Here is a 12,869-nt window from a genome sequence, read left to right on the forward strand (position 1 = left end):
CGTTAAAATAGGAGGGACAAAGATTAGAGGAGAAATTCTTTTGGGCCCACCTTAAAATCAGGTGGGAGAGAAGATTAGGATCAAGCGTTGGAACGCCCGCTCGTGAAAAGGTGTTTTGGAACTGGGGCGATGCAAATCCGTGCGCGGCCGCGCCAGCGAGCGATTTCTGACAACGCCGTTAGGCTAGATAAGGCAGGCACATCCAGCCATGCATTCCTTACAACCAGGAGGGGGAGGGGGTAGAGATAAGAGAAGAAATTGAAGGGAAATCAGAGGACAAATCTCAACTGCCCATATCAAGATGGGGGGCACGTTAAAATAGGAGGGAGAAAGATTAGAGGAGAAATTCTTTTGGGCCAACCTTAAAATCAAAGGGGAGAGAAAAGATTAGGATCGAGCGTTGGAACGCCTGCTCGTGAAAGAGTGTTTTGGAACAGGGGCGATGCTATTCCGCGTGCGGCCGCGCCAATGAGCGATTTGCGACAACGTCATTAGGCTAGATAAGGCAGGCACATCCAGCCATGCATTCCTTATAACCAGGAGGGATATAGAGATAAGAGGAGAAATTGAAGGGAGATCAGAGGACAAATCTCAACGGCCCACGTCAAAATAGGGGGGAGGGACACGTTAAAATAGGAGGGAGAAAGATTAGAGGAGAAATTCTTTTGGGCCCATCTTAAAATCAGGGGAGAGAGAAAGATTAGGATCAAGCGTTGGAACGCCTGCTCGTGAATTTTGGAACATGGGTGATGCTAATACGCGCGCGGCCGTGCCAGCGAGCGATTTGCGACAACGTCATTAGGCTAGATAAGGCAGGCACATCCAACCATGCATTCCTTATAACCAGGAGGGAGATAAAGATAAGAGGAGAAATTGAAATGAGATCAGAAGACAAATCTCAACTGCCCACGTCAAAATAGGAAGGGAGGGAAGGGGGCATGTTAAAATAGAAGGGAGAAAGTTAGAGAAGAAATTCTTTTGGGTCCACCTTAAAATTAGAGTGGAGAGAAAGATTAGGGTGAAGCGTTGGAACGCCTGCTCGTGAAAGAGTGTTTTGGACAGAAGCAGTAGCCAGCACGCACGTGTTCGGTCCCGAGGCACCGCAACGGCCGGAGAAGTCCAAACTCAAAATTCAAACTCGCTCGCTCCAGGCTCCACCCTGAAACGCTCGTCTTCCGCTCTGCGTTCCAAACCCCGCATTCCCCTCGCTCTCACTCCTCTCTGACGAGGCCCCATGGCCGTGGCGGCACGGGAAGGTACGAACCGCGAGCCCTGGCCGCGCCCAACCCTCTACGCCTCCCTCACTAACCCGGCCGCTCTCTCTCTCCCGCAGGCGCGCGCGGCGGCGGCGGCGACGCGTGGGCGGAGATCCTGGCCAGCGGCGGCGGCGGCGGTGGGCCTCGCATTGGCGCGGTGTACGAGCGCCGCCGGGCGCAGGAGGCGTCGAGGCAGAGGAGCGCGGACGCGTAAGTGCCGGGGCCGCCGGCGGCGGGCGCGGGGGATTTGGTCGGTCCTAGGGTTTTGCTGATCCCGCCGTGCTTTTTTGATGCGCTCAGGAGAGGCGGCTTCGCGGCGGCTGTCGAGAACCGGCCGAGCTTCGCGCCGGTCAAGCGGACCAGCTGGAACCGGTCGCTCTCCATCAGGTGCGCCTCAGTCATCTCGTTGCATTTTGTGGGTGTGCTTCAATGTTTGGCTGTTGGCCTGTGCTGGAAGCGTTGATCTTCCGTGATCCAGTGCTGCCTCCGGCCATTATCCACCTGTAGTCGTGCGTCGCTACATACCAAGTTAAAATTTTATTACTGCCCCCTTTCAACATTTTTTACAGTATAAGTTTTTCTTTCATTTTTGCTGAATATTATAATGATTGTGGTCTTGTCTTATTCATTTCGTTTTCCCTCGTGAACACTTATGCACGGCCAATCACATGAGCTGTTCTCTCTCATTATTCCTCGATGAAAAGAGTATTTAGTTCGTCCTTGCTTGTGTTTTATCTTTGTGTCTTGTCAGTACTAGTACCACAAGGAAGTAAATGAGTTCAATTCAGTACTCTACCCTGTCTGTACTGCCAACTTTTGTATTTTTCCACGTAGGCAACGAAACAACCTCCGAACCTTAGGTGAGGAGGCTAGCTTATAAGGGAAGCCTTATGTGTGAGGCTTAGCTTCTCAGGGAAGCCTTCTGGCCTTCTGAAAGGCTTGTTCGTCCCAGGAGTGGAGTCGGTTTTGTCAGTGGATAGTTCAGTAGTGAAGCTAGAGAAAGCAATCCCTTCGTATGAGTTAGCATGTGATTAAGGTTTTCATTCTCGTTTTTCCCTTTAGCAATCCCCTTCCATCTCTTTCTGATGTGGTTCTGTGGTGTTCGAATCCAAAAGTTTGATGTGTTTCAAGCTGCAATGTTAGCGAATCAATGCATCTTATGTAGTACTCCCTCTGGAAACAAATAGTAGACGTTTTAGAGACTTTACTGTCATTGATATCTCAAGTGCCTTTTCTCAACCTGAAGCTGGCAACTGTTAATTGCTTTGCTTCGCGGGATCCCCCTTATATCACTAGTTTTACACTTGTCTTAAGGAGACTTCCACCTTATTTACAGTGGCTTTAGTCTAAAAGGGGAAAAATGCCTTTTTTAACCTCTTTTGTTCCATGAATTCTGTTGTTATGTATGTTCTTCGAAATTACCTTGATTTTCTGACGTTTTGATATTTAAGCTGCGGAGCAAGTCTTAGGTACTTGGGATGTCATCACTACTGTTTAACTGACGGAGAAAATTACTTAAGTGGCAAAAGTAAGCTAGTTTTATGGGCCTTTTTGAAACAAGATAACTTTTAGCGACCTAGGCAGCATAAACTATGAAGATTCAAACTTTTGGTGCAATCATTTTGTTTTGTTGCAGAAAATTATGCTTTTGAACTGAAAGTATGTTGTGTGTTCTTTTGAAATAAATTTCGTAAGTACTCCCTCCGTCCCAAAATATAAGAGCATTTTTGACACTACACTACACTAGTGTCAAAAACGCTCTTATATTATGGGACGGAGGGAGTTTTTTTGAAGGAACTTGCAGGAGGAACTACATGTTCTGTTGATAGAGAAGAATTAGGACCCTAATTTGCATCTTGAACCTGGGTCTGATTGTGCATTCACTCCCCCACTCAACTGAGTTAGGCTTACTTCCTGTTAGCATTTTGCTGCATCAACCAAATTGGAGTGTAGTAAGCTAAACCTGGCATTCTCTCAGCCTGTAACATGTCATTCACAATAGAATACATGAGGGTGGAGAGTGTTTGTTTCCATGTGCATTGTCTCCTTTGTTTGCTTCGTGAGGATTTTCCCCATTTTAATTACTGAAATTTAGTGCTATAGATCTCTTTTTACCTCTGACATTGTTTGGTGAAACTTGATAGAGGGCGGGAAAGTATATTTTTTGCACCCGGGACAAATCTTCAGCCTCAACAGAAACTCTGCAGAGCACTCAAACGACCACCAAAACCGTGTAACAGAGTGGTGCGGCTAACATTTTTCAGGCGTACTTACTGATAATGTTAAAGTTGTTTGCCTTCTAAGCTTGCTTCTCTTTTATCAGAAAAAACCTCTTGGAGGGCCACCCGACTTGAGTAAAGAAAAGGCTTATTTTGAAGAAGTCGATGCTTTTGAGCTGATGGAAGAGAGCCCTTCGCCCAAGAACTTTGGCACATGGGCAGGAGGGATGGAGCAGAGTCTCATTGTGCATGATCTGCCTGCAATATTGGAGAGGTGGAAAATCTTCAAGCTTGCAAGATGTGCAGCATCCAATCAATTGTTTGATATCATGGAGACCCCACTTATCCCATCAGTCATCAGTAACTGCAGTACAGAAAACTATCCTGAAAAAGGTTATAGGACACCTGAAAAAGACAGAGGGTCAGGGATGCACCCAACAAGAAGGACAATCCTTTCAGGATACACTAATGAGAGTACAAAGAACATTGCAGGCGAAACCAGCATTGTCACGTCCTTTAGTGAGCTTAACATTGAGGAACCCCCCCGCACCAGCATTCCCTCATCAAGTGGTGAAGCTCTGACTGCCTTTGCACAACTTCTCATGGTTTGCAGGCAATCTGCACCAGCTACTTTAGCAGATGTTTTTTCTGCTTACTGGTAGGTATTTCAACCTTCCACATAAATTTGTCGTTACTCTGTTTTTTGGGCAACTGAAAAAAGATCAGTTTGTCATAACATGTTAAAATGAGTTAATTTTTTTTACCTGCACTGTTGCTTTTATTTATCAATTGACAAAGATATTTGTGAAAGCAGCAAGTTAGACAGCATAGTGAAGCTTGGTGAAGGAACTTATGGCGAGGCCTACAGGGCTGGAAGCACTGTCTGTAAAGTGGTACCCTTCGATGGGGATTCATTGGTCAATGGAGAGACCCAGAAGGTTTATTTTCATTCATTTGTGTTGTTCTCAACTCTGAAATGTTGTGCTACTCATTAGATGGTTCTGTTTTGTAGAAATCGGAAGAAGTACTTGAGGAAGCTTTGCTTTGTCTAACACTAAATAATTTGAGAACGGACCAGGGAGATAAAGGAAAAGACCATTCATGCGATGGCTTCATTGAAACTAAAGAGTATGTCTCTTTCCGTGGAAAAAAATGCGCACATATTTACTGCACACGTTTCTTTTACCAGAATTACTACACATATAGGGTGGTATGTTTGAGCCCAAGCTTGCCCTACTACTTAGTTGGCTACCCAAAATGCGGTGAAGCTTTTGCTTGCCCATAAGTTGGCCAACCTTGGAAAGAAAAATGAACTAGGGTAGACAAAGAAGTATTGGCAGAACAAAGAATTGGTGTGGCGGGTTTTGGCCACCATCCAAACATACCATAGCACTCGTCTGAAGAATTTGTATGTTATATCCCTTTAAAATGTTACAACTCGGTGTTTTCTAGAACCACAAAAAATTGATGAAGCCTATGTGATACAACATGTAAGATGTTTGATTCTGTCTGTGCAGGATCATGCATAACAGTTAGTATGAAATCATAAATGGTCCTCACTTTTGCGTATTTGCAGCTTTTGGGTTTGTAAGGGACCATATGACCCTTCACTGATTAGTGCTTGGGAAGATTGGGATTCCAAACATGAATCTGAGAATGATCATCCAAAGGACTTTTCAAACGATCAGGTAAGAATTTAGATCAAATAGACCACTTATCATTTACTCGTGTTGGCGCATCAGTGAGGACTGAGAACCATGCTTCCTTAATTACCTACCCTCACACATGTAACTTTTGTTTCAGCATTATATTATCTTTGTACAAGCAGATGGTGGAAGAGACCTTGAAAAATTCGCTTTACTCGACTATAATGAGGCTCGCAGTCTACTGCTTCAAGTATGCACTTGGCCTTTCCTAAACTACATTCTTACTTGAACTACAAAGTTGCTAGCATAACTAAATTAACATCCTTGATGCAGGTTACTGCCTCCTTAGCTGTAGCTGAGAGTGCCTGCGAATTTGAACATCGAGATTTGCATTGGTTTGTCCTTTCAATGCTGCTTCTCATTCATGTCTAGCCTAGGATTCCACTTTATTCTTTCTCGTTGATATGCAGTGTTAGCTATTAATGGTCACTTACCACCATAAGGTGCATGGCAGGGGTAATATTCTTTTGGCTCGTGATGAAATGTCAAACAAGGATCATACAATGAGCATCACTCTTCAAGGGAAGAGGATTCGTGCTAGAACTTTTGGTTTGACCATCTCCATAATTGACTTCACTCTTTCTCGGATCAATACAGGTGCTTACATTGACTTTTTGGTCAGAATACATTGTGCTTATTTTCTTCGTGCAATTTTTGACTGCTCTGCAATCTACCTTTTGATATGGATTAGGATTCCTAGAACTACACTGTGCTTATTCTCTTTGTGCAATTTTTGATTGCTCTGTGATTTACATTATGATATGGATTAAGTTTCCTAGAACTATGCAAAAAAGTGAAATCGGTTAAGTTTTTCTAATACATTTGCGAGCTGTGAGAATCATACTACTATCTCGGCCATAGGAAAGCCAAATTGTACAATAGTAAAATGAAATTTACAAATACTTGCTGGACCCAGTATCCCTTGTTCCCCTAATGGGTCTTACAAATACAACGTTTGACTGCATAATGCAGTTGAAATTCATGAACGAAGTGGGCATCACCAGGATAACATGTTTAGAACCAGTCACCAGGATAACGTTGGCTTCATAAAAAGTTTAAAGTTGTACTCCCTCCGTCCGAAAAAACTTGTCCCTCAAATGGATGTATCTAGCACTTTAGTGCTAGATACATCCATTTGAGGGACAAAGTTTGGGACAAGTTTGTGCTAGATACATCCATTTGAGGGACAAGTTTGGGACAAACTTTTTCGGACGGAGGGAGTATATCAAATGCAATAGCCTTCCCCTAAAGCAATGTGATGATAGAACATTGAAGACGTATGGCTCCCCGTATGTTTCTGATACCTTGATAATCTTTTACCTTTGTAATGTCAATCTGTAGGGAATGCCATTCTCTTTCTTGACCTGTCTGAGGACCCTGACTTATTTAAAGGACCAAAAGGAGACAAGCAGGTTTTCAGATGATTAATATTCAGATTACCATGATAAACCCTTTTGAGCTATTGTAATGCATGGTTCTCATATATGCAGGCAGAAACTTATCGCAAGATGAAACAAATTACCAAGGAATGCTGGGAAGGCAGGTAAATTTGCATATCACAGCAGACTTTTCTTCGCCAAAATTCTTCCTTGTTTGTAATGGAACATAAATGACCATCTTGGTTCTTCAGTTGCAAAAATATTGTGCATAAATGCATAATTAACTATCAAATGGAACAAAAAAATGCTCAGGATAGGAATTACAAATTAATTAGCTATTTCTTCTGAACTGCAAAATTTGCTGACATGACATGTGCTGATCATGTACCTGTGTTATTGCAGCTTCCCAAAGACAAATGTCGTCTGGCTAATTTACCTTGTGGATATTGTGCTACAGAAGAAATACGAGGTGAGTCGCTACTTTTCTGACCACTCAGGAATTCACATCGGTTTTGTTAAATCCCGGGAGGTCAAATTTGCCAGATTCTCTAACTCTGTGAACACTTTGATAGGCGTGCAACTCCACAGACGAGAGAGAGCTCCGGTCGTTCAAGAAACGGCTTTCCTCGTGCGGTTCTGCTAGAGATTGCCTTGCTGATCCCATTTTCAGGGATCTGCTGTTGGAAGAGGAGAATGTGCGACCCTCAGCAATGCCTCCCCTGTAGCGAAAGTGCCTTTCTGCTCCCGAGCTCATTTGAGCTTGGTGAACAGTAAAATCGAAAAAAAATCAAAAAAAATTCAAAAATTCCAAATTTTTTTTTGAGAGAAACATTGACAAAAGTTCTAAGTGCCTGCAAAAAATCATCATGAAATCACATTCCTGTAAGGCGTGGCAAAAAAAAACAAATTCAGTGCTTCAAAATGCTTTTGAAAGTAGCTTTTTCAGAGTACTGTTTTTGTTTTTTTTGCCATGCCTTCTAGGAATGTGATTTCATGATGAATTTTTGCAAGCACTTAGAACTTTGGTCAATGTTTCTCCCAAAAAAAATTGGATTTTTTATTTTTTTTTATTTAGTTTTGATTTTACTGTTCACCCGAGCTCATTTGAGCTCGGGTGCAGAAACTCCGCGTCCCCCCTGTAGTTGCATCCCCCCGTCGACTAACCATTTTGTTGGCTTGGGGTTTAGGGTTTAGGAATGTGGTGGGCACTAGAGATCAAACACACATGTTTGTTCATCCCCACATGGCATGCAAGAGAGCTTGCTGTCCAACTATGTAATATGGCTGCTATATGCAGCTGCAACCATTCAGCAACAAAATGAATGTACTTCAGGGAGCAAGCATGTCAGAACCTGACCCACAAAACGTCGAGTTTCTTCAGTTAGCTGTATCAGTTCTGAAAACGGTTTGTGGAATCGGATGGCCATCAGCGCTCGGGTTAAACCTCGCTCGACGGCTTGAGATTGCTCAAGACACAAGAACTATAGTGGGGCGTTTTGGAGCTCGGCCTCCATGGAGGCCGAAATGTTTGAAAAATTCAAAATTCAAACATTCTAGTTTCAAAAAAGTCGTACAAGTATGCAAGGATGTGATGTGTATGTGTGTAAAATTTCAGGATGAAATACCTTGAAATGCGATTTGGGGGATGAACAATCATGTGCCGAAAGGCCTCGGTTTTTTTTTTGCATAGCCCTCATTTCAATGTATTTCATCCTGAAAATTTACACACATGTGTTTTACGCCTCCATGTATATCTGTATGTTTTTTCAGTTTTTTTGATATGTAAAAATATGAATTTTGAACTTTTTAAAAACCGACCTACATGGAGCTTGGCCACCAAAAGCAATTTTCGTTACTCTCACCTTAAGTTAAAGTTGGACCTATATAACAGCCAGGTTGTGGTTGAATAAGTATCGAGAATTATTCCCCAATACCTAGACCTAGAACATATATACATTACAAATACTTTAATACAAATCTGGCACCTTGATTCAGCCAGCTTATCCCCGATTTCTTCTTCGATTTACACCTATACTTGTCAGATCTTGCCACCAGAACTGGGATCTGACAAAGCATTTCAGCAGCAAAATGAATTACTGAAACATGCTCACAAGACCAGGATAATGGATGGACAACATTCACATGCTCATAATGAATAGACTCGGCTGGTTTTAGGAAGGTATACGAGCAAACATTTATCGCATAACTCTCACTGGTCACCACTGACGCATGTACACAACCAAGAAAGCCAGGCAATTTAAAGACCACACAACCGAAGTGCTACTAACAATCCGAAGCTAACAGCAACCAATGTGGAAAGAATGAACCAATCAAAGAAAATTACATACGGGGATAATGTACAAGCAAGCACCAATTGAACAGTTGACATCGTGTGTTTTTGGCTTCAGAGCGAGAGACCTGCACGGCATGAGACTTCCATTCGTGAATGCTCAGAGCATTCTGAAAGGATCTACGGATAGTAGCTTCCGGTTCTGCGCAGGAGGTGCAGGAGGCGCCAGTCCCGGGATGTCTGGGATACTCTTGTTATGCGGGTTGACGATCTGGGAGAAGACAAGGTCAGATTATCATTTGCAAGTAGGAAAACAAGTGTTGTAAAATCAAAATCAATCAAATTTTGTTTTGCCAATTTGGGACAAAGCAAGTATGCATGCGATGGCACGTGTCATGGGACTCTTTATCTCCAATCATATTCTTATCAAGAATTTAGATAGGTGCAGGAGTCATTTGTATCTCCACCAAACTACCAAAGGGGATTTTGCTTTGCCTCCTTTATTTCCCAAAATTGATGCAAAGTCATTTTGTTCTAACTTTACTGACTAAGTTGTCCCCACTTTTTCATTGCACATTTTCTCTGCATCCTCTTATCACGAAATTAGCTAAGTGCAGCAGCTGACTCCACCACTGAATGTGCACAAAATTTCATTATCCCCCCTTTTTCATCCGACATTTTATCTCCAATGTATACTCTTGTCAGGAAACGAGCTAATTGCAGCAGCTAACTCAACTGACAGTACACGTATTTCCATTCTCTAGAGGAACTTGACTTTTAGTTGAACATGTAAGCATGGAGGGCTTGTTCCTTAACCAGCCACAGCCTCTAAAACAACTAATCCTACTCATACCCAATACAAATACTAACACAGTGCATATCATACCTTGACAACAATGATCGCAATCACACCACAAACTATCAAAAACAGAAACCCCATGATGCATTTGTCAGTTGCAACCTGCGACAACAGATATTGCAAGTCTCAGCCATTGTCTCTTCACATATACCAAACAAAGACATGTAAGGACAGGGAGAGAGAACCTGACGACCAATCTCTTTCACCATTTGACTGGCCTTCTTCAATGAGAAGTGAACGGAATCTAGCTCATTGCCAATTCTCTTCATTTGGTCAGTCTGAAAAATGATAGATAACTTATGAGAACTAGGGTATGGCACCATTGGTAGGTAAAGCTCATAAAAGCTGAACTTCAAACCACAACTTATAATAGAGCGATAAACAAGATTCTTTAAGTAAGGTTTACACATCCTACTTGGGTTTTACAAAGCTATCCTGAAAACAGTCTCCAGTTTAAACAGATCCACTGGTTCTGGTTTTGCGGTTTTCTCTGGAAAATACAGATTGATCGATACACCTTACAGTTCCTTGAGTATAAAGGAACTGGAGGGATGTTGCCTTTGGTTTACAGAGGTGTTGTGAATATACTTGAAATGGAGAAATGGAATAGGAACCACAGTTGAACTATCCCTTAGGCATTAAAAGGGCGCTATATAGTTTCCGAACTACCATTCGGAACATACTTGAAATCAAGAAACATCCAATTTCATTGTTCCAGAAAACTTACTTGCTGTGTTAGAGTTGTAGCAGTTTGAGCTCCAACTTCAACAGTTTGTGCAACAACCTACAACAACAAATTTCTGTAAATTTCCTTTCATTCCGACTCTTCTGTAAAAGTAACTTATGAAAGAGTGAACAACAAAAGAAAGTGAAAGTTTGCAGTGCACCATTTTCGAACGCTCAATAGCTTGGTCTGTTTGGTCCATTTGTTTCATTCCAGAATCAATAAGTTGTTGATTTGACATTTCTGCAAAAAATAACGAGGTACTTGGATGAGAATGTTAACATTTCATGAGAAGATTAATAATAACACAAAATTATACTCCCTACGTCCCATAATATAAGAGCGGTTTTGACACCACTGTAGTGTCAAAAACGCTCTTATATTATGGGACAGAGGGACTATTACTTAATTTTACCTGATGCCATTTGAACATTATCTTCAGCTACCTGGTCATTACCAGCATCGAATAGTTCAATCCTCTTGTTACCAAGGCTACTTTGGTACCTGCAACACCATGACGACCGAAGAGCACATCTATTAGCACCACGAGATTTACAATGGGACGGAAGACATTGCAGTTTCAGGAGGTGTATATATGAAATTTAAGAATATGTGGTTTATCAGTGATTTTTTGCGAAATTACATCCTTCAAATCTATAGACAGCATGAAAAAAAAATGTGTACTCACGTCTTCCTCATGGTGACATACGAATTCAACTCCTTGATCTGCCATAACACACAAAGGTACAAATTATACATGTGTGGAACATGACACAACAAAGACAGGAATGAAGGAAACCACGAACCATAAATTGCTTCTTGTCATTTAGCTGTTTGTTGACCTCAGAAGTATTCCTTTTCTCCTCATCTTTGAGTACACGATCAAATTCCTTGATTAAGCTGCAAGAAGTCGCGGGCATATTTACTAGAATTAAGACATGGTATGAGAATTCGGAGTGGTACATTCTCCAGGTAAAGAGACCGCAAAATTTCATCATGCCACACGCAGAAGATCTGAAATTGCATGCTCAAGTAGGAACAGCAATAGCCGTCTTCAACACCAAGACCTACCGCTTGCACTCCCTCATCTTCCCAGTGAGTTCTTCCAGCTGCTTGGACTGCCTGTTGGAGTCCTTCATCTTGTCAATCTTCTGGAACCCATTGCTGCAGCAAACAACCACCGCCCATCAGAAATTCAGAATCAACCAACCCAGCACGGGAAGCAACCAGCCATAGTCTGAGCACGGGCATGCGAAATCTGATGCCAGTAAACCTTCTTTTTTACTTTTGCAGAACAGACACGAACGAAATTGGTACTCCTAAAAAGTTTCAAGAAACAGCAGCATTGCGGCGAGCAAAAAAAAAAGGTAGGGAGATCTGGCTCACTGTAGGGCGCGGAAGATGTCCTGGATCTCGCCGTCGACCTGTTCGAGCTCGGGGCTCATGGGCACGTCGCTCGCCGCCATGGCGGCTGCTGGATCTCCGGCCCCGCCTAGCGGGATCCGCCCGGTTGCGGGAGGGGGCAGCTCTTCCGGTGGGGGCGAGGAGGGCGGCGGTTGGGGCGAGGGGGAGGGGTTGGTGCGGACTGCGGAGCCGTTGGATTTGGGGGCTGGAGTCGTGTGATCCTAGCTGTGAGCTGCCCAGCTGTGTGCTGGCACGCAGGGATTAGGCGGAGAAAGCAGATGATTCTTGCCTTGTTGGAGTTCAGGTGCGTCATTTTGGTGACACGAGAGCATCTGGAACCACGTGACATATGTGGTATGTAATTCAAACTAATCCAAAAGAAATGAGAGCATCTGAAACCGGACTGGGTAAATTTGGCCCCTCTAAAATCATGTCCAACAGAAAATGCAAATTTGGAGATGTAAAACAGTTACATCTTCAAAAAATGCATTTTACATCTTTAAAAAAAGAGGCAACTCCAAAAGATTATGTGTGATGTAAAAGTGCAACTCCAATAGATTATGCAAATGGAGATGATTGGGGCGGCGGAGCGGCGGCAGCCATAACGCGGTGCTCGAATCGGGGCGGCAGCTGCGGGGCAAAAGTTATGCGGCGGAGCGGTGGTGGGTGTGTGGGTTGGGCGGTGGCTTGGCAGTGACGGATGAGCGGCGGCAATGGCGGAAACAGCAGCGGGGACGAACCTGGCGGCGGCAGTGGAGCGGCGGAAAATACAACCGATTCGCAGCGTGCGGGTGGAGCGGCGGTGCGGTGGTGGATGGGCGGGTGCTTGGTGGACGGGTACTGGCGGCGGCGATGGCGGAAACGGTGTCAGTGGGGCGGGAAAAAATACGGTCGATTCGCAGCGTGCGGGTGGAGTAGCGGTGCGGTGGTGGCAGGGATGGGCAGCGATAGGCAGCTGGGTCACGACAGGGTCGGGGATGGACCGACGGGCGGCGGCGACGACTTTTCCAGGCACAAATCGCCAGCGTCGGA

At 43.7% G+C, this 12,869-nt stretch overlaps 2 protein-coding genes across 2 annotated transcripts; one reads left to right on the plus strand and one right to left on the minus strand.

The window, feature by feature from the left end:
* Positions 1–1,098: 1,098 nt before the first annotated feature.
* On the plus strand, positions 1,099–7,330 carry LOC123051925 (serine/threonine-protein kinase haspin homolog). The gene is made up of 15 exons (XM_044474927.1): positions 1,099–1,256; positions 1,334–1,466; positions 1,557–1,643; positions 3,401–3,500; positions 3,580–4,133; positions 4,290–4,413; positions 4,488–4,603; positions 5,052–5,163; positions 5,279–5,371; positions 5,455–5,516; positions 5,636–5,778; positions 6,523–6,593; positions 6,672–6,724; positions 6,963–7,029; positions 7,133–7,330. Exons 1-15 carry the CDS (start codon positions 1,235–1,237, stop codon positions 7,283–7,285), a joined length of 1,890 nt encoding a protein of 629 aa, XP_044330862.1. The 5' UTR covers positions 1,099–1,234; the 3' UTR covers positions 7,286–7,330.
* Positions 7,331–8,684: 1,354 nt separating this feature from the next.
* LOC123051926 (novel plant SNARE 13) lies at positions 8,685–12,073 on the minus strand. Its single transcript, XM_044474928.1, has 10 exons — positions 11,820–12,073; positions 11,505–11,597; positions 11,240–11,333; positions 11,122–11,159; positions 10,849–10,937; positions 10,597–10,676; positions 10,437–10,493; positions 9,895–9,987; positions 9,737–9,811; positions 8,685–9,121 (listed from the first exon to the last, which is right to left on the minus strand). The coding sequence occupies exons 1-10, from the start codon at positions 11,897–11,899 to the stop codon at positions 9,011–9,013; spliced, it is 810 nt and encodes a 269-aa protein (XP_044330863.1). The 5' UTR covers positions 11,900–12,073; the 3' UTR covers positions 8,685–9,010.
* Positions 12,074–12,869: the final 796 nt, after the last annotated feature.

The sequence above is a fragment of the Triticum aestivum genome, chromosome 2D, assembly GCF_018294505.1.
Source record: "Triticum aestivum cultivar Chinese Spring chromosome 2D, IWGSC CS RefSeq v2.1, whole genome shotgun sequence".
NCBI classification, from domain to species: domain Eukaryota; kingdom Viridiplantae; phylum Streptophyta; class Magnoliopsida; order Poales; family Poaceae; genus Triticum; species Triticum aestivum.